Source organism: Carassius gibelio, chromosome A5 (assembly GCF_023724105.1).
Source record: "Carassius gibelio isolate Cgi1373 ecotype wild population from Czech Republic chromosome A5, carGib1.2-hapl.c, whole genome shotgun sequence".
Taxonomy (NCBI): Eukaryota; Metazoa; Chordata; class Actinopteri; order Cypriniformes; family Cyprinidae; genus Carassius; species Carassius gibelio.
The window spans coordinates 7,039,246-7,063,305 of NC_068375.1; the positions used below are offsets into that span (position 1 = coordinate 7,039,246).

At 38.4% G+C, this 24,060-nt stretch overlaps 1 protein-coding gene across 2 annotated transcripts; it reads left to right on the forward strand.

The window, feature by feature from the left end:
- Nucleotides 1–1,655: 1,655 nt before the first annotated feature.
- Nucleotides 1,656–23,919, forward strand: LOC127990482 (phosphatidylinositol 4,5-bisphosphate 5-phosphatase A). 2 transcript variants are annotated; one of them, XM_052591501.1, is made up of 13 exons: nucleotides 1,656–1,982; nucleotides 4,732–5,165; nucleotides 8,246–8,353; nucleotides 11,331–11,439; nucleotides 12,696–12,812; nucleotides 15,884–16,059; nucleotides 16,488–16,599; nucleotides 16,815–16,924; nucleotides 17,255–17,456; nucleotides 18,018–18,155; nucleotides 18,272–18,355; nucleotides 18,458–18,562; nucleotides 19,436–23,919. In XM_052591501.1, the coding sequence occupies exons 2-13, from the start codon at nucleotides 4,738–4,740 to the stop codon at nucleotides 19,703–19,705; spliced, it is 1,959 nt and encodes a 652-aa protein (XP_052447461.1). In that variant the 5' UTR covers nucleotides 1,656–1,982; nucleotides 4,732–4,737; the 3' UTR covers nucleotides 19,706–23,919. The 2 variants fall into 2 exon arrangements, with proteins under 2 accessions (XP_052447461.1, XP_052447462.1); XM_052591502.1 differs by lacking the exon at nucleotides 1,656–1,982 and adding an exon at nucleotides 2,434–2,497.
- Nucleotides 23,920–24,060: the final 141 nt, after the last annotated feature.

Below are 24,060 nucleotides of genomic sequence, written 5' to 3' on the forward strand. Positions count from 1 at the left end.
GTGTCAAACACTGCACTCCTACAGCACAGAGTCAGCAGTTAATAAAATATCATTTAAAACCTTTACCAGTGCTGTTTCTGAAGAGTGGTATTTTCTAAAACCTATATATTGGAATGCTTCCAAAAAAAGGGAAAAATGATCTCCAGAATTTTAGACATAAAAGAAAGAAACTGTAGAAACTGGCCTAAAATTTGACAAAACTGTTGAATCTTAATCAGGCTTTTTAAAAAGTGGATGAATAATGGCATGTCCTCGGGTATAAAACCATTCACAAGGAAATTGTTCATAATCATTTGAACATAAGATCCATTCATCTCAAAACTTTCTTTAAAAAACTTAGGGGGAAGAACATCAAGGGCCGATCCCGATGGTTTAAGCTGACTTACGATATCTTACAAAAAAGGCAAAGTTACAGGTTCAAACTGGTTCAGAATACTAGTTGTATTGTAATGTACATCTTAGCAGTGGATTATTGAATAAGAAACGTGCCAGTTCTATCAATCAGTTGTCGATTGGATAGAGACAAATCTGAATGTGATTTTGTAGTGGATTGTAAAAAAGGGGTGTGGTTTAAGCAGACTAAATGATTACAAGTATGGCATACATCACCAGAGAAGAGTCTGTCATTTCACTGGAAGACTGAGAATTTTAGATGAAAATGATTCAAAGCATTTGATTGAGAAGCTGAAGGAGTGAATTAAGTAATCTAAACTAATCTGTATCGTCAATAACAAGACTGTAAATTTTTAATGAATCTTCTAAGTGTAAATTTTGTCATTGGGTTGGAACAGCCAATTATATATTATATATTATATATATATTAAAATTATATATTCATTCTGAAAGCCGCAAAACTCACAAATTGTAAAATAATCTAGTCTACAGGAGCAAAGGAACCAAAGTCTTCTCTTGGCTTATATCAAAATCTGACATTTTTCTTAAATTTTTTGGCACATACCGGTGTTTTGTTTTGCTCTCTCCTCTGCGCTTCCGTGTTCATCACTTCACACCGGAGCTTACACTACGTTCTACGTCCTACAACATCCGCTAGAACGCCACTTTCTCATGTACCCGCGTATGACAGTTAGCAGAAGCTAGAGATTATGGTTTATAAAGTTTTAAATATGGGTATTTTTCTTACAAAAACACATTGATTCGCTTCAGGAGGCTTTTATTTACCCCCGGAGCCGTGTGGAGCACTTTTTATGATGGATTGATGCGCTTTATTGGACTTCAAAATCTTAACACCCATTCACTGCCATCATAAAGCTTGGAAGAGCCAGGCCATTTTTTAATATAACTCTGATTGTACTCGTCTGAAAGAAGAAAATCATATACACCTAGGATGTTTGAAGGGTGAGTAAAACCTGGGCTTATTTTCATTTTTGGGTGGACTATGCCTTTATCTGCGCTCGGTATTTCTTTAAATGGCTAAAACAGTGTTGAGAGAACTGAAAAAAATGACGCGCGCTGGTTGTCATTTACACTGAACCACAGCCTGAAACCAATGATAAATGATAAACATAAATCTTTAACCTTTTGGCTGCAAATAAATAATGCAAAAAAAAAAAAAAAAAAGCTGTTTGTGTAGTGGAGCTTCAGTGGAAGCCCATGTGACAAGCGTTACGTCCTCGGTCATAATAATAGTGGATGTATCGAGCAGAAGCACTGGAGGACAGCACGCACGCTCAAACCAGTTCACGTCGAAGAGCATCCGAAGATGACATGCATCTGCCCCCAGCGACCCATTTCCTCCTCTCGCTAAAGCTCAAGGTCCTTCGCCGTTAATGTCACCGGAAGACACACAGTGGATTGGGTGAACGCGCGTTCACGATTATCAGCTCGGACAATATCGTCGCATAATGATGCGCTTCGTTTGATGTCTGCGAAGCTGTCTGAACACGAATATATTTGTCAGTTAGTCTGGTTTCCTGACTACATACCAGCAGCTCTCTTCAGTCTTCCTTGATAGAGGAAATTGGGTAAGAAGACTGATGCACACACTGCAATGACTTACTGTAATATATAATAAAGCAAACGTGTAGAGTGATTGCTCAAACATGATATGATTTATAAATTGTACATAATGTAATAGTATATGTAATGTTATTGTTATTACAATGTGTCTCTGCCATTGCTTCAGTGGTGTTAAATTGATACTGGATTGTTTACTTGTTGTTGTTGTTGTTTTTTTCTGCCAGTTTTTTATTCAATTTTACAATATGTTTTTATGAAAGTATAAATGTTAGGAATCTGTGTGTTTGTTAGTGTTCATTTGAAAGAGAGACATGCATGTGCATCTGTGTGACAGTGGCATTATTCAGAGGCTGAGCAGCCATCACAAACAACCTTGCAGTTTAATTTGCACAATCAAATATCGAAAGATTTCAAAGCTTCTCCATCCGTCCTCTGTTGAAACACACACAGACACAGAAGCAGGTCATAATGCACATTACTGTAAGGTCACCTTCAGCATTTTCTCAGTCTCCAGCCTCAGGTGTGTAACCATGATTCAAAAGTATTGCAATATTTACACTGTTTATATACAACCACTAATAAAACAACAATGCACCATGTGTAGTTAATAAAATCTATTCAAATGCATACACAATGACTCACTGCTGGAACTGTGCATGCATCCATTCAAGTGGGTCTATTTGTGTGTGTATATATGCATATTCAAATACATACACAATGACTCATTGCATCAGGTTCATTGCTAGGTGGAGTCTATATGTTTGTCTCTTTTCTTTTCCTGCTGGTTAGATGTTTTGCATTTTTCCACACTGATAAGCAAATACATGCAGATGTGTGCTTGACTGTAACAATCAATACAGAAAAAAGCAGAGCACAGCGAGATGAAGAGCATGTCGACTGTGCAGAAACATACTATTTGAAAATCTGGCTGTTGTCTCAATATTCTTGTATTAAGTCGGCTTAAGTGTTCTTTTTTCATCTTCACACTGCGCTTGGATAATTGTGTTTGTATTGTTGAGAGTAGTGTGGGGTTTAAGTGATTTTAACCCTGTAAAGCCTGCCAAATGAAATACAAGTCTGATTTTATTTTATTTTATTAATAGAACAGACTATTTGATACATCAGGCATTTATGGCTTCTATAAAACACCACAGTTTTCTTCAGAGGTGCATTTGTGGTTATGACCAAGAAGTACAATGAACTTCTGGTAGTAATGTAAATCAATGATACCTTCATAACAGACTGCTTACACAAAATGCATAAAATATATTAGTTGTCCCTCTATTTCTTTTCTTAAAAAGATGACATTTAAATCCTCAGCATTGTGATACAATGCAATGCAATACAGCGATGACTGAAAGAAGAAATAAATCTATTTGATGCTCACATCTGACCAGGTTCTTTCATGTTTTGATCATGCCGATAATCATACAGAGGTGTTTTTCACGGTGTTTAGCACACTGCAGTCACTTCCCCAAATGTTAACTGTATGCATTTCGTAATTTTGGGCATTTGGTGTATCATGGAGTGTTTCGAAATGAATGAGGAACTATAAGCAGTGTCTCCTGCGGGGAGGGACCTTTCACAGCTGTGTGCCTCTGTCTAGTCTAGATTTTTTGTCCAGCCTGTCATCCGTCATTTCAGAGAGAGTCATTTCAAACTAGAATAGACTTCCCTGAAGCTAGAGATGAAACCCATCACCTTGGAAGAACTTCTGTAGTACATTTAACAATTCATCCAACTGAACAAATATTAACCGAGTGTTTAGTCTACATTGTTTTTGATGTAATCACATACTGAATACTTTACTGCAATTATTAAAAAATGCAATTCTGAACAGAAAAATCATTCAAACCAAAAAAACCTTCATTCTAATGTTGTATTTCTGTTGAAGACGTCTTCAAAGAACTTTCTAAAATTACACAACTCCGTGTTATTATTACTGCTTGTGTGGGTTTGCTTCCTGTTCCTGTTCCTGTTTTAATGGACAAACCTAAACCAAAAGGATTTCAGATATTTAACCCTTTAAGATAAAGCTAGGCAATGCAAAGAATTGCCTTTAATAGTATTAAATGTGCACACACACACACACACACACAAAAAGATTGAATGACATAAAAGACCATTTAAACACTTTCATGACTTTTGAAAAGTACACTTTGTATTAATGTCAAATTAAAAGTTTTGAAGAACAATTTAAATCATTTTTTAAAATAATCTATGAAGTATACTTATTTTGATCAGTTGAATAGTATCCTAAAGCACATGTAAGCACATTTTGCATTTAAAGTTAATATATTTTTAATGTACTAAATTGCAACTTGAATTTAAATCAAGTAGTCTAAACTTATTTACTGAGTGCTTTTTTTTTGTTTGGTATTATGTGCACACTATAAGCGTATTTAAAAGACAAAAATAATAACAAAATTGCATGTGGACTTTGACTGCAAGTGCATTTTCATTTCATTGTAATTAGCATGCAATTAAGTGTCTGGAAGCATTACATTCAGTTTGTACACGGTATTATTTCTCTACTCTTTTGAAAGGTTTGCTAAAGTCCGCTTTTTTTAACAAGGTGTTGCTGTTTACATGAATTCATTCAAACCATTCAGATTTTGCATATGGAAATGAAGGGAGCAGCCTTTGACATGCCCCTTTAGTTTTTAAATGCCACACTGTGAGGAGAAGTTAACAAGTTAAACAAGGTCAAAAAGCATGCGCTGATTCATGGACTGGTGTGCTACTTTTTGCTAGATAAGGATGGATCCAGAGCAGCAGATTCAAAGCCAGTGCCAGACTAATGATCTGGCATCATCTGCACAAGCAGAAGGACCAGCAGATCCATCCTCCACATCTTCTCCGGCTCCAGCCAGGCCACGCCGGCCCCAGAGAAGCCCACGAGTGGAAGGATCTTTTGAGGTATCGGAGCTCAGACCTCCAGAGTCTGCTGAAGCGCAGCCACTGAGCAGCTCCAGTCAGCCCTCGGAGCTCAGTGTTGATCATGGACATGAACACAAGCTTTTAGGACACGCTGCAGTGTCCCGGAGCCACATGGCAATGAGGGCCGCCTCTCTTCCTCAGACCCCGTCTTACAGACCCCCACTGTCTGATGCCCCCCTGCAGCCGCAGAGAGCCCTGTCCGTCGCTGGGACCGCCGACACTCAGACGCAGCTGCTGGAGGATTTCAGGTACCATTTCAACTCTGTGTTGTATTGTGGTTTCAGTTTCTGGCCAAGAGTGGAAATATTACTTTGAAAATGCTGCACAATTAATCTGATTTCTAATCACGATTACAATTACGGATGTTAATCGCTCAAGTTATTCTGTGTGCTTAAGATGCTTTTGCTTCTTTGTACGTGTTATCTTAAGGGGTTTTCCATTGTTTTTATTTTAGTTTTATAATACAATTCATGTTTTTTTTTTGTTTTGTTTTTTTATTTAAAGAAACCAATTCGATGTATCGTTGGCATTTTGAGGCTTATTAACACTATAGAGAAGAACTACGTTTTTCAGTTAAACAGCATTAATGACTTTATGAACTACTTTACTTCTAAGATCAATACTATTATTGGAGTGTTTTCAGCTTATTTTTAGTTGAACGCATCACTAATTTGCATAATGCATCAATATTAGGTAACACTTTATTTTAAGGACCAATTCTTGTTGTTAATTTCTTGCTTATTAACATGCATATTCTAGCATGTTGGCTGATTAAAGCACATATTAAATTCTTATTCTGCATGACCATACTAACTATTAATAAGCAGCAAATTTTGTTAAGAAAAAGTTTGTTCAGGGAAAGCTCTTAGTTAATAAGTCAACATGTGTTCCCTATTTTACTAAACATGTATTGAGTTTTTGTTAGAGTTTTATCACAGCACTATATAAAAATTATATATTGAAATTATTGAAATTATTTAAAAGCAGTTTGAGATTCCATGGAACAAATTCAGTTTCCATGGTAACAGCAGCTGATTGGTGCTGTGATTGGTGGAGCTCTGTGTAGGATTATGGGTAGTGTAGTTCTTAAAAAAAAACATTATCATTAAAACGCAATAACAATAAATTACGTTTTTGACATTAACATGAATTATGATGAATTTTGAATTTGCTTAAATGAATATTTTCCTTTCCAAATGTGGACGCTGAATGAATAAAATACACACTACTGTTCGAATGTTTGGGGTTGGTAAGATTTGGCAATGTTTTATGCATTTATTTGATCAGAAACGGTTAAAAAAGTAATATTGTAAAATACTATTGACATTTAAAATTACTGTTTTCTGTTTTAATATAGTGTCAAATGTAATTTATTTCTGTGATGCTCCGCTGTATTTTCATCATCATTCCTCCAGTCTTCAGTGTCACATGATCTTCAGAAATCATAATAATATGATGATTTACTGCTCTGTTAAACGATTCTTTGATGAATGTAAAAAAAAAAAACTGTATTTATGTATAATAGAAATCTTCTGTAATATTATAAAATAATTGAATGTCACTTTTGATCAATAAAATTAAATATAATCAATAAATATAATATATTATTATGATTATCAGTCCTGAAAACAGTTTAATATTTTTGTGGAAACGGTGATACATTTTTTTCAGGATTCTTTGATGAATAGAAAGCATTGGAATGGAAATATTTTGTGACATTATAAGTGACATTATATAAAAAGCAAAAAAGGAATGGACCCCAAACTGCTGACCAGTGTTTTTCTCCATTAACCTGCAGCAGTCCAGTTAGCTTAATCAAATTTGAAATACATTTGAGATGGTGCAAAGATAAGTGCTTTTCTCCATCAGCTTATAAACAAGACTTGCTTGTGTAAGTGTGTGTGTTGCTTCTCCTATTTCAGACTTTTAAAATCATATGCAACACAATAAAAATGGTTGAATGAGTTCTGCACCAACATTAAAGAATGTTAAACATCATGCAGTTAGTGCATAGTCAATTTCTTTATATAATAGTCTTTATAAAACACTATTTCAGTAATAGTACACATCATTTTAACTTACCTCAGTGAGGTGAGAGATCAAGGCAAGATTAGATCTGAAGCACATACACACTCTCACACACTTATTAACCTTTTGAGATATTTAGGAATATAAACAGATGAAAGGAATAATTCACCCAAAAATTAAAGTCTGCTGAAAATGTGCTCACCCTCAGGCTATTCAAGATCAGGATGAGTTTGTTTCTTCATCAGATTTGGAGAAATGTAGCATTGCATCAGTGTCTCATCAATGGATGCTCTGCAGTGAATGGGTGCCGTCAGAATGAGAGTCAAAACAGATGATAAAAACATCAATTTAATTCACACCACTCCAGACCATAAGTAAATGTCATGTAAAGTAAATTTAAAAGAAAAAAATTGGATTGAGGACAGTTTAAAGTTAGAAACGTCCTAATGATGGATTTGTTTCTTACAAACATGCAGATTTTGGTCTTCTCAAGACAGTAACTGATGGTCTGGAGTGCTGTGGATTATTGTGATGTTTTTATCAGCTGTTTGGACTCTCGTTCTGACGGCACCCATTCACTGCAGAGCATCCATTGATGAGACACTGATGCAATGCAATGCTACATTTCTACAAACCTGATGAAAAAACAAACTCCTCTACATCTTGGATGACATGAGGATGAGGAAATCCTTTTTCTGGAGTAAACTATTCTTTTTAAATAGATGTATATTTTAAAATTAATTCTGTCTCTTTGAAATAAAAGAAGAGTTTTAATAGTCGAGAGATGATGGTGCAATTATTGAAAAATATACTGAATATTTATAAATTGCTAACATTGTTTGGGTTTTCAGTGAGATGATTTACTAATATATTTAACTGCGAAGTGATGTGATGTGACACGACAAAACTAGGTTGCTTTTCGCGACTGTGCAGTGTTGTGTGTAATTGTCCTGATGATGTTCTCACTCCCTTTTCATTTCTTTACCTTGTTTATTCACTAATATGCCGCAAGGCTACTTGTTTGCATACCATCTTTCATGCTGTTTGTTAATTGAACAAATTAATTCTAGGCCAAATCCACAATCTGTCAGCGTCAACAGTCACAGCTTCATTCTTTCAGTGTCCCAATTAAAAGATATCCAACATTTACAAGAGAAAACGCTCACATTTGCCTTGGTACAGTTGCATACTAAATCTGCTGGATACTGTGCCTACTAATAACCAACAGCAGAGACTTGGTGACTGTCAGTGCACACCTAACTCAGAACCGCCGATGTCTAATGTCTCATTCTGCCAACAGGGTGCACATTATCACGTGGAACGTGGGCTCAGCCATGCCTCCGGAAGACATCACTTCATTACTGGGGCTCAATGTTGGCGATGGGAACACAGACATGTATATTATAGGGTGAGATTTCCATTGAGAGCCTTCACTTTTCTAAATGAAAGGTGCTCGGCATGAAAAGTGATCACAGATGCATTTCTGTTGAGTTATGTCACTGTAGAATTTTTAAGAAATTATATTTGTCTTACACTCCTCTAGTATTCGTAGTAGTAGTCAAAAGGCATGGTTTTCATTCAATCCTGTTACTAATGGTTTTCGGTTGGATGTCACAGGGTTGAAGTGTTTAACTGGACAGTAATGGCCTTAATTAATAATTTCAGTGCACCACACAACATGTTAATATTTATTTTTAAAATACCAAGAATCTCTGTGATTTTCTTGAGTTTGGCGAGGTCAGTGTACTTGTAACCATGATGAAATACAAAGGAAGAAACTTATGATTTATCTACACTTCCATTTGAAGGTTTGGAAGATTTGTAAGATGTTCTTGAAAGTTTCTTATGCTCTTTATAGGATCAAAAACAGTAAAAACTGTGTTTTGCAGGTTAAAGTTGCATTTTTTTCTAGGTTAATATATTGTAAAATGTTTTTCTATTTAGTATTTATTAAACTGAATTTACAGCATCATTACTCCAGTCTTCAGTGTCACATGATCCATCAGAAATCATTATAATATGCTAATTTACAGCTCTGTTAAACAATTCTTAAACGAATGTAAAAAAAAAAAAAAAAAAGGTTACGTATGTAACAATGGTTCCCTGAGTAGGGAACGAGACACTGCGTCCTCTAGGGGTCGCTATGGGGAACACCTCGTTGTGACCCATGTCTGAAGGATACATTGAAAAAACACCAACTTGTTGGCCGGCTACAGCCTCTGACGTCACTACCGGCGCGACTATAAACAACCACCGGGAGAACATGTCATTCTCTTCTTCTGAAACTTGTGTCCAAAGCATGGCAGGGAGCTAGAGGACACAGTGTCTCGTTCCCTACTCAGGGAACCATGGTTACATTCCTAACCTCGGATGTTCCCTTTCAAGGTAATTTCGAACTGCATCCTCTAGGGGGCGCTATTGGGGACAGTATACCCACGCCGCCATGCTAAGGGGACTGCAGGCCAGAATCATGGTGAGCACTAAGTACCAACTCTACCTTTTCCGCAGGAGTTGCCCCTGGGACGTTTAGACGGCTGTCTGTGACGGTACCCCTTACGGCCAAAAGCACATACCCAACTTAATTGTTAGGGCCTCGGCCCAGGGTAGAGCTGGAGGCTTGGAATCAGGAAAGATTCCTTTAAAGGGATACGGCTAAGAACCTAGCATTTTATACCAAGTCTCGCCTGTCACACAGGGGCTACCGCTAGCTTTCGCATAAGCTTGCTGAAGGAGCTGTCTCAACAGATCTCTAGTAGCAACACCCTGTTTATATAAGTATCCGAGGATACATGGGTGGAGTGGCACCCAAGATGAACGGGGCTTTAACCAACTCAAGAAAGTGCATGGAGCAACCGCACAAAGCCCTCACCATATATGATTTTAGAAAGAACGCAGAATACTTGCGTGTGATTTTACCACAGTGTGGATTTCAGAAAGTGTGCAAAGACTTCACGTGCACACTTACTTACCATAGCATGGATTTTCAAGGAGGGGCTCTTGTGGCGCTCTGATAGAGCAGCTCATAGATGGAATGATGCATCTCAAAACAGTATGATCAGTCTGATATGCTTGGAGCACCACCATCATGTGTTACAAAGCCACAGCCTGACCTGCTGCTGCGTATGCCTTACCATTTAAGCCAGATTAATTTCTGAAGGGGTTTAGATGGCAAGGAGGGAGATTAAGAGAGGATGTCTCCTCCACAGAAAGAAATTCTTCTTCACCATCCTTAAATATCTCCTGCTTTCCCTGGGTAAAAACCCAGCAGAGCACTAACCTCAGTATCAGAAAGTGTTAAATATATAACATCATCCTCCCGAGACTCTCTCTCGTCCACCGCCATTACGAGCGTGAAAGGAAAATCCCTCTTTAAAACATTCAAACAGATCCAGCTGTATTCTCACAAGCTCATTCTCCTCCGTGCCTCAGCAGCAGCAGGTCCTGAACCGCGGGAAGCAGATGGCTGCCTTTTTTTTCCTTTTTTTTTCGGAAGAACGAGGGCGGAGCTTTTTTCCTTGAAAGAAGGCTCACAATGCACGGCGATTGCCTCCTCAAAGACATCGCGTGCGTGCTCTGCACCCAAACAAATGAAGCAAAGATTGCGTGTCATCAGGTGTCAAATAACGCGACACGGATGCACACATTGTCTAAACACTTGCTAGTAGTCGCCATGATAGACGGAGAAAGATCGCTCTTACCAGTTCTTTCAGATGCTTCAAACAGAACAGTCAGTGAAGATGAAGAAGAGAATGACGTGTTCTCCCCATGCTTGTTTATAGTTTTTCAATGTATGCTTCAGACACGGGTGACGACGAGGTGTTCCCCATAGTGACCCCTAGAGGACGCAGTTCGAAGTTCCCTTGAAAGGGAACAGTATTTATGTGTAATATAAATCTTTTGTAATATTATAAAATAGTTAAATGTCACTTTTGATCAGTTTAATGCATCCTTGCTAAATTAAAGTATTCTTGTCTTTAAAAAGAGACAAAATGTTACCGAGTTTGTGGTTGAGAATACTTCATGTAATGGATTTGAAATTGCATGATTCATTTTAGAAAATATTTTAATTTTAATAACAGCAACATATCAGCTGCATGCGACTTAATGAACTGCTAATAACTGAATCAGCTGAATCTCAGATCCACAGCCTCGAGCAAAGCCATGGTTGTGTGTAGAGCAAGAGTTGATCAGAAGAGACGAGGTTAGTGTGTTATAACGCTGTAATGTGAAGGTCATAATGTAGCACATGACCTACATAAGCACACTAGAGATACAGAAACATCTAGCCTCTGCCTCGAGCTCTGTTCTGCCTCTCCTTTCTGAGATGTTCAGTCCTTGAATGTCAGCTTCATCTCCTGTCTGTGTTTTCTTGCTCCCGCTCTCAGCTTACAGGAAGTGAACTCTATGATCAACAAAAGACTGAAAGATGTTCTTTTCACTGACCAGTGGAGCGAGGTCTGCATAGACGCTCTCAGCCCCTTTGGATATGTACTGGTCAGTAATGTTCCCTTTAAACACACACACACACACACACACACATCCGTGATGTTGTCATTAGAGCCTCAGGGGTCATTATGTAATAGTGGCTGAGTGGCTGCGGATGAAAATCTCTTTGCTGGTATTTGTCTCTGTCATACGGCTCATGTTTCGAGAATCCGAGAATCATTTTATCATGCTTTTTTTTTCTTTGTGGAAAAATAATCTCATATAAACACAGCGTGGCATACTACACATCATGTTGCATGCAGTATTTAGTGTGTATAGAAAAAATAAGAAGATGGTCAAAGTTAGTAGAGATGAATCCCTAAAGACTAAAGCTGGAATTAAAGCAAAGGTTGGTTCAACAAAACGTGTGTGGTTTATCTTTAACTTGGATGTTTGATTATTTTTAAAGGGGGCTGATTCTTTTTTATACAAACTGTGTGTCTGTATATACACACACATATATATATATTTATGTTTTGTGTTTGTGCGTGTGTGAGAGATAATTGAAATCACTTCTGTTTAATCACACTGGAAATTACAGATACTTTATTACAGTTTTTGTTAATGTTTGTCCTGTTATTTTATGTTGTATATATAGTTAATTGTATGTGTATAGGTTTAAATGAATTAATTTAATAGTTTCAGTTTATTTATTTTGGGTTATTTTAGCACTTCAAGATAAAGTAAGCAACAATGAGAAAAGTTGGCTTGGTAATTTAAGTTTTTCATATTTAATTTTATTTTATTTCAGATAACATTTATTTTGTATCAAGTAATGGAATTTATTTTATTTTTTTAGGTTTTACTTTATAATAACCTGATTGTAGAATAACTTCTGATTATCAGTCATTTGAGTTATTATTTTTATGGTCTTTTTTTCTGCTTGTTTATTTTAATTTTTTGTTTTATTTTTATATATTTCAATTTAGCTGTATTTTTTGTTTTAGTTTTACTTTTAGTAAGTGTAGTGCTTTAACTTATTTTATTTCAGTTAAACAGTTTTAAAACTTTTCAACTTTTAAATTTGGTTTTATTCTAATATTCATACTTTTATTTCCGCTTTATTTTAATTAATAAAACAGTCCCTAATGGTTCTAGTTTTCTTTCTTCCTCTGAATTTGAGAGCAAGTGATAGGTTAAGGACATTTTAAGACAATAAATTATCTGGATGCAGGAAATATGTCCATTTCTTCTGATTCACTTCCATTCCTCTCATCTTCTGTGTGTGTGTGTGTGTGTGTGTGTGTGTGTGTGTGTGTGTGTAGGTCACCTCTCAGAGGATGCAGGGAATGCTGCTGCTGGTCTTCTCCAAGTACTTCCACCTGCCGTTCCTGAGAGGCATTCAGACACAGACCACTCGCACCGGCCTCGGTGGGATCTGGGTACGTTATCTCTCCACGGCCAAGCTCACACTTCCCCTTTCTGATGCAAACGTGCGGTTCTCTATCAGAGTCTTCCTCAGCTGATATGTCTGCCAGTGTATGCTGAGCATTGAGTCCTTGTCTGCAGATATGAAAGGTTAAAGGAAGCTGTTAACGAGGTTCTGTCAAATATCTCATGCAGTGCGTTACTGAAATATTAATAACACGCTGATCACCTAATGAATATAAAATGATAAACTCCGCTCTCAAAAGCTGGAATTACAATGTCAAATTTGAAAAAAAGTGAATGATTAAACTACAGAAGCCAGATAGTTTTTTTCCCTGGGTATTAATAAGTTATAAAGAAACCTCCTATTCATCTGAATTCATAGTGCATAAACCTCTATAAGGTTTGATGAAAACTGCATAATATTTAAAGCTGCTTAATAATAATTTGATAAATAACACTTTACCTGAAGCCTTTTTGTATATAAAATGTACTATAAAGGTATTTAGATGCATTAATAGTGCCTTGTAATGCACCTAATAAAGCATTGCATGATCTAATAAGTAACGTCTCGGTTACGTATGGTAACCCTCGTTCCCTGAAGAGGGAACGGAGACGCCACGTCGGTGACCGACGCAAAATGGGATATCGCTTCGATAGACTAATCTACTTTGAGTGTAAGCTAAACGAGCCAATGCACATTGGCATGCAATTATTGCATCCTGCTGCCGCCGATCACTGCGTGAGTATAAGAGGGCAGCAGGTGCAGTGCATACCAGCTTTTCGCTGAGGAGCCGAGCCGGGGACGCAGCAGCTCAATGGCGGTACAGCAACAATGACGACAGGACGTGGCGTCTCTGTTCCCTCCTTCAGGGAACGAGGGTTACCATACATATGGAGGTCTCGGAAGAAAATACACATATAGCATTTAGGTGTATATGGAGAAATTTGAGGTGATTAAAACCCTCTTGGGAAGGCAGAAGTCTGCAATGGAAACATGGGCTCTAAGGCTATACCGTGGACTATACACATACGAGTACCGCTTAGGTCTCAATATGGAACCCACCCTTCCATGGTTCTCACGGATTCATCATGAAGGTCTGGCGGCGGACGTTTCGCCGTGTCCAGCTGCTTAGGGTGATGGAGGATCTCAAGGTCTACAGGACGGACACTCTTGAGCAGTTTAAGCAAGCCGACACTAACCGGGGCCTCTCGGTGCCACTACCCGTTTGAGGTGAGAACACAGGAGGATACCGGCTCTACACGAAGGCTATAGAACCTAGCGAATGTGTTAGGGGTCGCCCAGCTCGCAGCTCTACAAATATCTGTCAGTGAGGTGCCACAAGCCAGCGCCCAGGAGGATGAAACACTTCTAGTTGAGTGAGCTTGTAACCTGAATGGGCAGGGCACACCCTGAGCCTGATAAGCCAGGGTTATGGCATCCACAATCCAGTGGGCCATCCTCTGCTTAGAGACGGCATTCCCCTTCTGCCGGCCTCCATAACAGACAAAGAGCTGGTCTGAGGTCCTGAAGCTTTGTGTCCGGTCTACGTAGCACCTTAATGCTCTGACGGGACAAAGCACAGCCAGGGCTGGATCTGCCTCCTCCAGGGGCAGCGCAGGTTCACCACTTGGTCTTTGAAGGGTGTAGTGGGAACCATGGGCACATAGCCAGGTCGGCGCCTCGGGATTACCTGGGAGTCAGCCAGTCCAAACTGCAGAGTTTTCAATGAAAGAAACTTGAGCTCCACTGAATGCTGTAGCGATTTAAGCACTAGAGTCAGGTCCCAAGAGGGTATAAAGGGGGGCCGGGAAGGATTTAACCTCCTGGCCCCTCTAAGGAACCTGACGATGAGGCCATACTTACCCAAATACTTCCCATTCATGGGGTCATGGTACACAGCAATAGCGGCAACCTGGACTTTGAGAGTGGAGGGAGCCCTTGCTGCAGAAAGGAAGGAAGAACACCACTCGACGATCAGGTTCCACTTCAAAGGCAATAGCGTGTCTCGTAGACGGTGCTCTTGCCGAAGTGATGGTGTTCACTACCTCTTGGGGTAGGTCACCTAGAGATGGTCATGTTCCCGCAGTGAGAACATGACTCATCCACGAAAACCACCTCAGCGACAACGACTGCACCCAGAAACGCACGGGTGAAACGGCATCCTTATAAGGACAATCCGTCGTCTTGACAAAGACGCACCCGTGAAGCTCTTTTAGAGAAATTTCCTCCTTAGGAAATGCTCTTTTAATGCTGAGGCGCACAGGGGAATTGCTGGGGTAGTGCAGCCTGAAGTGTGCAATCCACTCGACACAGGAACGACCGCCGCTGAAGCGCCAAAACACGAAACTTCTGAGAGCGTGCTGAACTCGTAGTTCACAGCAGACACGGCTGAGCAGAACGAAACTAACGCTCGGCTCTGAAGTGAAAAGCTGGTATGCATTGCACCTGCTGCCCTCTTATACTCACGCAGTGATCAGCGGCAGCTGGATGCAATAATTGCATTTCAATGTGCATTGGCTCGTTTAGTTTAGTTTAGATATATCCCATTTTGCATCGGTCACCGACGTGGCGTCGAGAGTGACCGATTGAAAGGGAACTGTAAATACAGTTGTAATACATGATAATCACTCATTGCTGCACCTTTAGAAAGTATAATGCATTAAAAAGATAATGTTTTAAAACTTATGAACACTTGTGGTTGTGAAACGTGATGGAGTATGTTCATAGTTAATGTGATCCTCTATACTTGTGGTTACTGTCATTCACTATAAATCACCAGTTTGTAAAACCTCATTGCAATTAAAAAAAAAAAATAGATAAGTATTATATGGCATTATAACTGTGGTTACTATAATTCATCAGATCATACAATGCATTATAATGTGCATTACAAGACATAATGAATTCATTAAAACTACTTTTATAATGTATTATATTTAAAGGCTTTAAATAAAGTGTTTTAAGTAAATATAATGTCTTCACTCTTATTAGCTTCATGGAAAAACAGTCTTATCAAGAAACATTTTAGAACTGTTTAGAGATGATCAGGACTTCATGAGAAAAATGCTGTGGTCTCTGCAGGGAAATAAAGGAGGCGTCAGCGCTCGCATGAACGTGTTCGGCCACTCGATCTGTTTCTTGAACTGTCATCTGCCCGCACACATGGAGAACTCAGACCAGCGCATGGAGGACTTCGAAAGCATCCTTCAGCAGCAGCAGTTTGAAGTACAAGCTGCTACAGGCGTCCTGGATCACGAGTGAGACACACACACACACACACACGCTCTCTCTCTCTCACACACATTCTCTCTCACACACAATGAATATATTTTGTACGTTTCCTACCATAAATATATTAAAACTTCAGTTTTGATAAGTAATATGCATTGCTAAGAATTAATTTGGCCAACTTTAAAGATGATTTTCTCAATATTTTGATTTTTTTTGCTCCCTCAGATTCCAGATTTTCAAACAGTTGCATCTCAGACAAATATTGTCCTCGTAAAAAACCAGACATCAATGAAAAGATGATATATTCAGCTTTCATCTGATGTATAAATCTCAGTTTCGAGAGATTGACCCTCATAGTTTTCATAGGTCCAGGGTCACATGACCAATCCATGAAATTGATTTGCTATATGACCCGGAAACTGATATTGAAATCTGTAAATATAAATGTTTTCAGTGTGGTTTTCTGGTTTGGAGACCTGAACTTCCGAATCGAGGACCTGGACATGCAAGTTGTGAAAGCAGCCATTGACAGTAACAAACTGTCCACATTATGGGAAAAAGACCAGGTCAGTCTGTCCAAGATCATTTTTTTCACATTATGTCAATATTATAAAAATAGGAAATCCCTTTGAAGAAGGAGCGACTGTCTTGCAATCTTTTAGTTTAGGCCAAGACATTGACAAAACAATGCAATATGCAAATATGTTTGTTTAATCTATATAGATTTCCCTGTGCTGGTATAGTGACACTAAACGTAGATTTGTCCTCTTTTGTCCTGCAGCTGAATATAGCTAAAGACAGTGAGACTGTGCTTGAAGGCTTTCACGAGGGGCCGCTTAAATTCCCTCCCACGTATAAGTTTGATGTGGGCACAGACACGTATGATACCAGGTGAAGGAACATTTCATACTGTTAGATCCATGCATTTTTCAATTGAATCAAATCATGCTTCTAAACAGTTTCAGCTGCAAAGACTTGCAAAGGGTTAATTCTTTAGTGCACTCACGTCAAGTAATATACTGTATACTATGTATCAAATTCACGTCTTATTTTTATTTAAATCACAAAAAGTATCAGAGAGTCCTTTATACTGTAAGTACTAATAAAGAGCCAGTATGCTAGTAATATGCATGCTAATAAGCAACTAGTTAATAGTGAGAATTGGTCCTTAAGTGTTACCACTGTTGCATTGTTACCTAAGAGATAGTTTGTCTTTCTAAGTGGTAAGAAGCGTAAGCCAGCGTGGACGGATCGCATACTCTGGCGGTTGAGGCCGATGGCTCCGGTCAGCACCAGCGCATCGAAGCGCAGCTCCTTCTCAGGTCTAAGCAGCAGAACCAGTGTGTCGCAGCATTTTTACCGCAGTCACACGGAGTACACCATCAGTGACCACAAGCCCGTCTCCTCTATGTTCACTCTGCAGGTCAGCACACAAACATGCTTCCGATTCAAATGACTTGTCCTGTTTTTGGGTGATCTGAAATAGATTGTTTACGGTGGTCAGAAGAGAGAAAGAAGTTTGCCCTCAGCTATCCAAGAAGGAGATGAGTTAGTTTCTTCATCAGATTTGGAGAAATGTAGCATTGCATCACTTGCTCAGCTGTGGAAGTGAATGGGTGCCGTCAGAATGAGAGTCCAAACAGCTGATAAAAACATCACAATAATTCAGCTTTCACTGGAGGAAGCGTTATTAGTCAAGCTTTATTAAGATCTCTTACGGGCAATTTAGATGCTCTCATTCTGACGGCACCCATTCAGAGGATCCATCACTGAGTAATTTCTTCAAATCTGATGAAGAGACAATCTCATCTACATCTTGGAATGGCGTGAGGGTCAGTACATTTTCATCTAACTTTCATTTTTAGGTAAACTAATGAAGTTAAAGCCATGCTGCACAGACTGTAGGTTCATCAATTTTTGCACGTATTGAGAGTAACTTTAATGGTGGGTTTGTGCGATGTGTTTAATGTGATGGCCCTTGCAGTTCCCATGTAAGGCGGACATGCCTTTGGTAATGCTCTCTGTGGAGGACGAATGGAGAGAGGTATCAGATGCAGTGGCCAAATTCAAGGTGGCACCCAACTTTCCCCGAAGCTCTTGGGACTGGATTGGACTTTACAAGGTTATTTCAATCATCTCATCAGTTCTGAGCATCTACATGTCAGAGTAAGATGGTAAATGTAGACATATAGATATAATTTGTGTCATTTGAGTTGTACAAAAAATGTATTTTCACAGGTTGGGTTTAAACATCATAAAGATTATGTGACTTACGTTTGGGCCAAGCAGGAAGAGTCTGATTTCCTGAGACAGGAGCACGAAGTAAGGGCACATCATACATTTAGTCACTCAGAAAGACTTTGACTTGTGTATGTAAGTCACCTAGTGCATTTTAATGAGGCGTTTTTGATTTGGACTCTCCAGGTGATTTTTACCGAGGAAGAATTGCCAAAGGATTCAGGGGACTTCATACTGGGTTATTACAGCAACAATATGAGCTCCATTGTGGGCGTCACCGAGCCATTCCAGGTACACTTTCTCTTTAGCTTTTAACTCCAGCATGCACCATAAAACTCTTCTCACTGAAACTATTCAATGTATTTTCGGAAACTGAAAAACAGCTAAAATAAAATATAAAAATTAGGTTAAAGATTAGGTTAAAATTGTACAAATTGTAAATGACAGCTAACTGAGATAAAATAAGATGAAGCGCATAAATGCAAGAATACCTTTTTTATTATTATTAGTAAATGTCAATTTAAGATGAACACATACACAACTTAGAAACATGAGGAAAGTTTATTTGTTAATATTTGAATCATCATTACATTGCACTGCATATGCTTTGCATTTAAAATAAAAATATAGGTAAGACACATTATTGGGAGATACAGAGTGACAAATTTTAACAAAGTTTCCAGTCACCGCCAGCATTTTTGATCATTTGAACAAACTTCGTGGCCCCCGGAATATGAATATCTGTTGTTTTATGAATATCTGAACATGCAATGTGTCAAAAAGAAAGAACAGAGACTCTGCTAAAAAAAATTCTAGCTTCAATCAACACATATGAATGTGGGTAAGTTTCATGAAAAAACAACCACATTTTAAACAAAAAGCAGAGAATATTTTGACAAAGTCTACGTCCAGATCTGATTCAGAACGATGATGAAAACATGTAGTCGCTAAACCACTAATGTAATGTAAATGTAAACCACTTCCTGGACCGACACTTCATTCTGTAACGTTAGGACGTTTTGAACTATGTGTTGTTTAATGTTTGATGGTCACTTTATTTTACATATGAATGTTCTGAAAATGAGTACATAATATAAATAATACTAAAATAACACATTTATTTATATTAAGTGAATATGTTTCTGGTCTTTAATATCACCTTAGATCCAACTGCCGGTGTCCAGCGCAGCCGGTCTGAGTCCGTCTGACAGCTCTGACTTCACGTCTGATGATGAGCTGAAGAAGAGCGACTCCTGTGACTCTGAAGAGCAGCAGAGCAGCAGCTGGAGCTCCAGACGAGCCCGAGAGCTGACGGCTGACCCCCACGAACCGCACGCCAAACTCTCCTCTGCACCGTCCAGCTCCAGCAGGTCCTCAGACGCCCCCGTCGCTGCGGAGGACACCTCGAACTCAGCCCAACCAGAGGAACCTTAGCTAAGCACAGCACCGTCTCTGGAGGAAGATTGGTGGGGTTTCAGGGTTTCTGCTGGGTCTGTGATGTCGATGTACGTGTGATGTTGTCTTGTATGTTGCAGGGCAGAAATAAGCGTTCCCTTCAACAAACACAAGAGGGCAGACTAAATTGTTTGTGCCTGTTCTGTGTAGTCATTCTATTCATATTCTTCTTCTCCTGATCCTCTCAAACTGCACAAGACTAAACCTGACACACTAAGAAATAATCTTAGGTATACAGTACATGTTAATTGATTCATATGGATTTCTTCCATCTGGTTCTTATTGGATTTATTGGAGCAGATCCCTTTAAGTTTTCCAGTGCTCTGTTGTGAACATTAGTTGAGCTGTAAGCTATGTTTCTATCCAAATTTGCTAATTTAACTTATGTGCAAAATTGGAATATCGCATAAAACATTAATGAATATAGCACTGTTTCCATCCAGCGTGACAAAGAGAACAAAATCGTCACTTCCTGATGAAGTGGAACCAAATATCACTAAGAAAAAAGTAATTTTCTGCAATTCGAGAAGCCTCTGTCTTTTTTTTTATATGATAAAATGTGTCTCAGAGCATGCAGACAGAATGCAATGAATGCAGTCATGCATTTGAAGGCCGATGTCTGCTGTTTGGAAATGCAATTGTGAAAATGTTCTGACGACAGACTTTTTGTGCAAGGTCACATGACTTTTTTGATGCACATCAGTGTATCTAATCTGCAAATTGATCTCAGTCGTAGTTAATATATACAAAAATGTATCTGCTTCAACAGAGCACTTACATTTTTATGCACATTTTTGGAATTTATGCTCATCCTGGCGTTTTTAATGAGATATCCCAAAATGCGCATTAAAAATAGGTGGATGGAAACATAGCTGTAGATTCAGTCCAGACTCCTAGATTTGATGCTGTCTGGAAAGATATCTGTCTTTGGCACAGCAACCCCTCAAAGAAAAGAGAAATCCCTTAATGCACTCTAAAAATATTTTTACAAATCTGAAAAATAGCTCTGTCTCATTGACTATTTCAGGCAATAATTATGTGTGCTACATAATGGTTCTACATCAGAGTAACCTGACCCTGTCTGAGGGAATCAGCTGCATGCATTAGTCAGGCTGCTCTTGTGAAGTGGTGCATTAACAGACTTACATTTGGCTTAGGATGCTGCCTTGTTAGGTAGAGAGTAGAGAGCGAGGCAGTTCACTAGGCTCATGACTTTAAAGTGTGCTGCCATAGAAGACGTCTGCTAAAGGCTGATAACTAGATAATAAGGTGTTTGACAATATTCACATGCTCTGAAAATGCAAATATGTTCTCTCCTCAGGTTCACACATGAAGGGATGACTCTTAGCAAACGCAGCACTCTGTGAAGTACAGTTTGTATATTATTCATGTGGATTACCGTCTTAACCAACTCTTAGCGTTTTACGATATTATAGGACAGTGAAGATATCTGACGCTCTCAAAGTAGTGACTGCTGTGCCGTCATGTTCCTGTGGTAAATGTTCTCGAAAATCATTTCAAAGTTATGACCTGCTTGTTTAAAGTCAACATGAAATGCAGTTCACAAACCAAATTTGCATCATGTATTTCAGAGCAAAACAGGAAAGTCAGCCAAAAGAAATCCAGGACGTTGTCGACTAGTGCTTTGTGACATCAACTGAAAAAGAAACGTATATCAGATGGAAGAATATAAAGACACATTTTTTTATATAACGTTCATGAACCCTGCACTAAAAACGTATTTTGTTTAAAAACTCAAGATGCAGGACAGTGTCATGCATGAGAAGCTGCACAAGGTCAAAAACATCTGTGCATGTTTACATACAAAAACACTGGAAAAGAAACGCAGCGGGATGCTAAAACGCATTCTGTGTGAACAGCCCTCTTTTGGAACTTTCTACAAACTTTTTAATACAATTTGATGGAAGAATAAAAAAAACAAAACCTTTTTTTATGTTGCATTCAACCAGTGACTTTTGCACTATAAGGACTGGTTCAAAGAAAGTGGTTCTGCTTTTTAAAACAGTGGCATGAAAAATAAAAACGCAAGGTCTGGAGACATGAATAACTTCTAACTTCAGTGCTATGTGTTTATGTGAGATGCAGCAAAAAGATGCATTGGTCAGAAATGTCAGTCTAGGGCAGGTTTATGTAGAAAAAACATTGGAAAAGAAGAGCAGAGGAATGCAAAACGCATTCTGTGTGAACAGCCTCTTAAGGGGCATTCATGCTTGAATCGAAGGAGCTGCCAAATCGCTGTGCTGTTAGATGCTAGGCGTTCCTGTATTATCCAATTTTAACAGACATTGCAACATAATGTTGCTGCATATTTGCATAAAGTTAAACTGTGTTCAACTTTGTTGCATAGACAGTGTTTTCGCCAAGACTTTGTCAGTGCAACACTGTCAGTATGAACACCTCTATAAACCAGAATTGTGCTTTGAGAAAGCAAACAGCATCAGTTTCATGACCTCATGTTGACTTTAAACAGAGATTGCATGGTTTCTATCTGATCTCTAGTCTGATTTGTGTCTAGTATTGTATCATGACTGTACTTGTGGTAGCGATCCTAGTGTATGTGTTGTGTAGGGCTTTCTTCTACATGGTAAGATCTCTCGTCCCCTTCTCTTCTCTCATTCCTCATCTTGTCTTTTGTCTTCGGGGTCACAGTATCTGTTTTGACGTCGTCTACAGGGCTCTACTAAGTGCTCCGATATCGTAGTCTATTGGATTAGTAGTTTGTAACCCATAGAAATGTTCGTACAATGACTACTTAGCCTTAGGACACGTGGCGTGCCGTCTCACTGTTTACATGGTTAGCTGAGTGAGAGTAAGCGTGTCAGTGTCAGTTTTCTGCATGAACGTGTCAAGGGTAATCACAGTATCGTGTGGCCTGCCACCTTTCAATATTGTCGAGGAGTCGAGAAGCGATGGGAGACATTCAAGACAGTTGTTCTTTGACATTCAACACTTTTTTTAACAACTCTTTGTAGTTCGCTGTTGGAGTATGTTTGGAAATCACAATCAGGCATTCTGGAATAAGATGCTTTTTATTAGAAAAACTATAAATTAAAAGTCTCTAGCTAGAAAACCGCTTTCTTTTGACTAAACTGGAAGCAGCTCAATTCTTGATATTTGTAATGTGTTTCAGGTATGTGGTCTCTATTTTCTGCACACTTCTCAAGGCTGATCCTGTGTATGTTTTAACATGGTTCATGTAAAGCACAGAAAGCGTGTTTATTAGTGGTGCTTGCTAATGCAATGATCACTTTTAGGGTTGGTATTTTGAACAAACCCTTGTCTTTGGTACAGAACTCTATTCACACTCTTTGAAAACGAATGGCACCACATTAGGATAAGTGCTATTTATTAACAGTTTTTTATGATCAGACTCATTGATTTTCCCTATCAGTGGTAATAGAGCATCATATCAATGGCCAAGCATCCACTAAACAGTGAGTTTTGCACAGAGATGTTTTATTGAAACCTAGTTTCATTAGCAACGCTTAAAGTTGACAAAAGAAACCAAAACCAGGATCAGGCCTGTTGATACTCGTTATATTTTTATACTCCATTAACCATATGAAATTTGAAAGCTAATATGAATAAGATGCAGTATTGGAAAATAAATTCTCATTTCAAAGCCAAATAAATGTTTGGCAAGTGCGAGTGTATGATACTTTGAATCATTTTGGTTGGATAATTAATTTTTAAGATTATTTTATTCTGAAAAATTATTACATAAGCATGCAAAAGGAATGTTACTGGATGAAAAGATTATTATTATTAGATGAAATGTGATGTAGAACAGATGACAATCAGTGCCAAAACAGAGAAGAGGCTTTATTTAAGATTATATTTATTTTCTTATTCATGATATTATGTGCATATTAGATTCTGCTGGTCAGCGTGCTTAGAAATCATCATAAAGAAGGTGATTTATGATTATATTGAAAATATGAATTTATATATTTTTTTTCAGGTCTGTGTCTTTATTGTTCATTAAAGCAAATGTCACTGGCCGTTTGCTTCATATTCACCCTGATTATGATGAAACACTTGTATGGAGCAGAATGCACTGTTTGGTAGGCTTGCGAATCGTTTTTCTCGGTTGTTGTTGTATAATGTGTCTTACCTTAGACCACTGTCAAACATCGGTGTCAAAATGAAAATAAATCCTTTTGAAAGTGGAATATTTGTAATACTGTTTCATAGAGAAAATGTATAACCTACACTTCAGTTCAAAGTTCATCAAAAATGCAGCTTTGGTGAGGATAAGATACTTCATTTAAAAACATCTTAAAGAATAACCTTGTCTTGAAATTCACCCATGT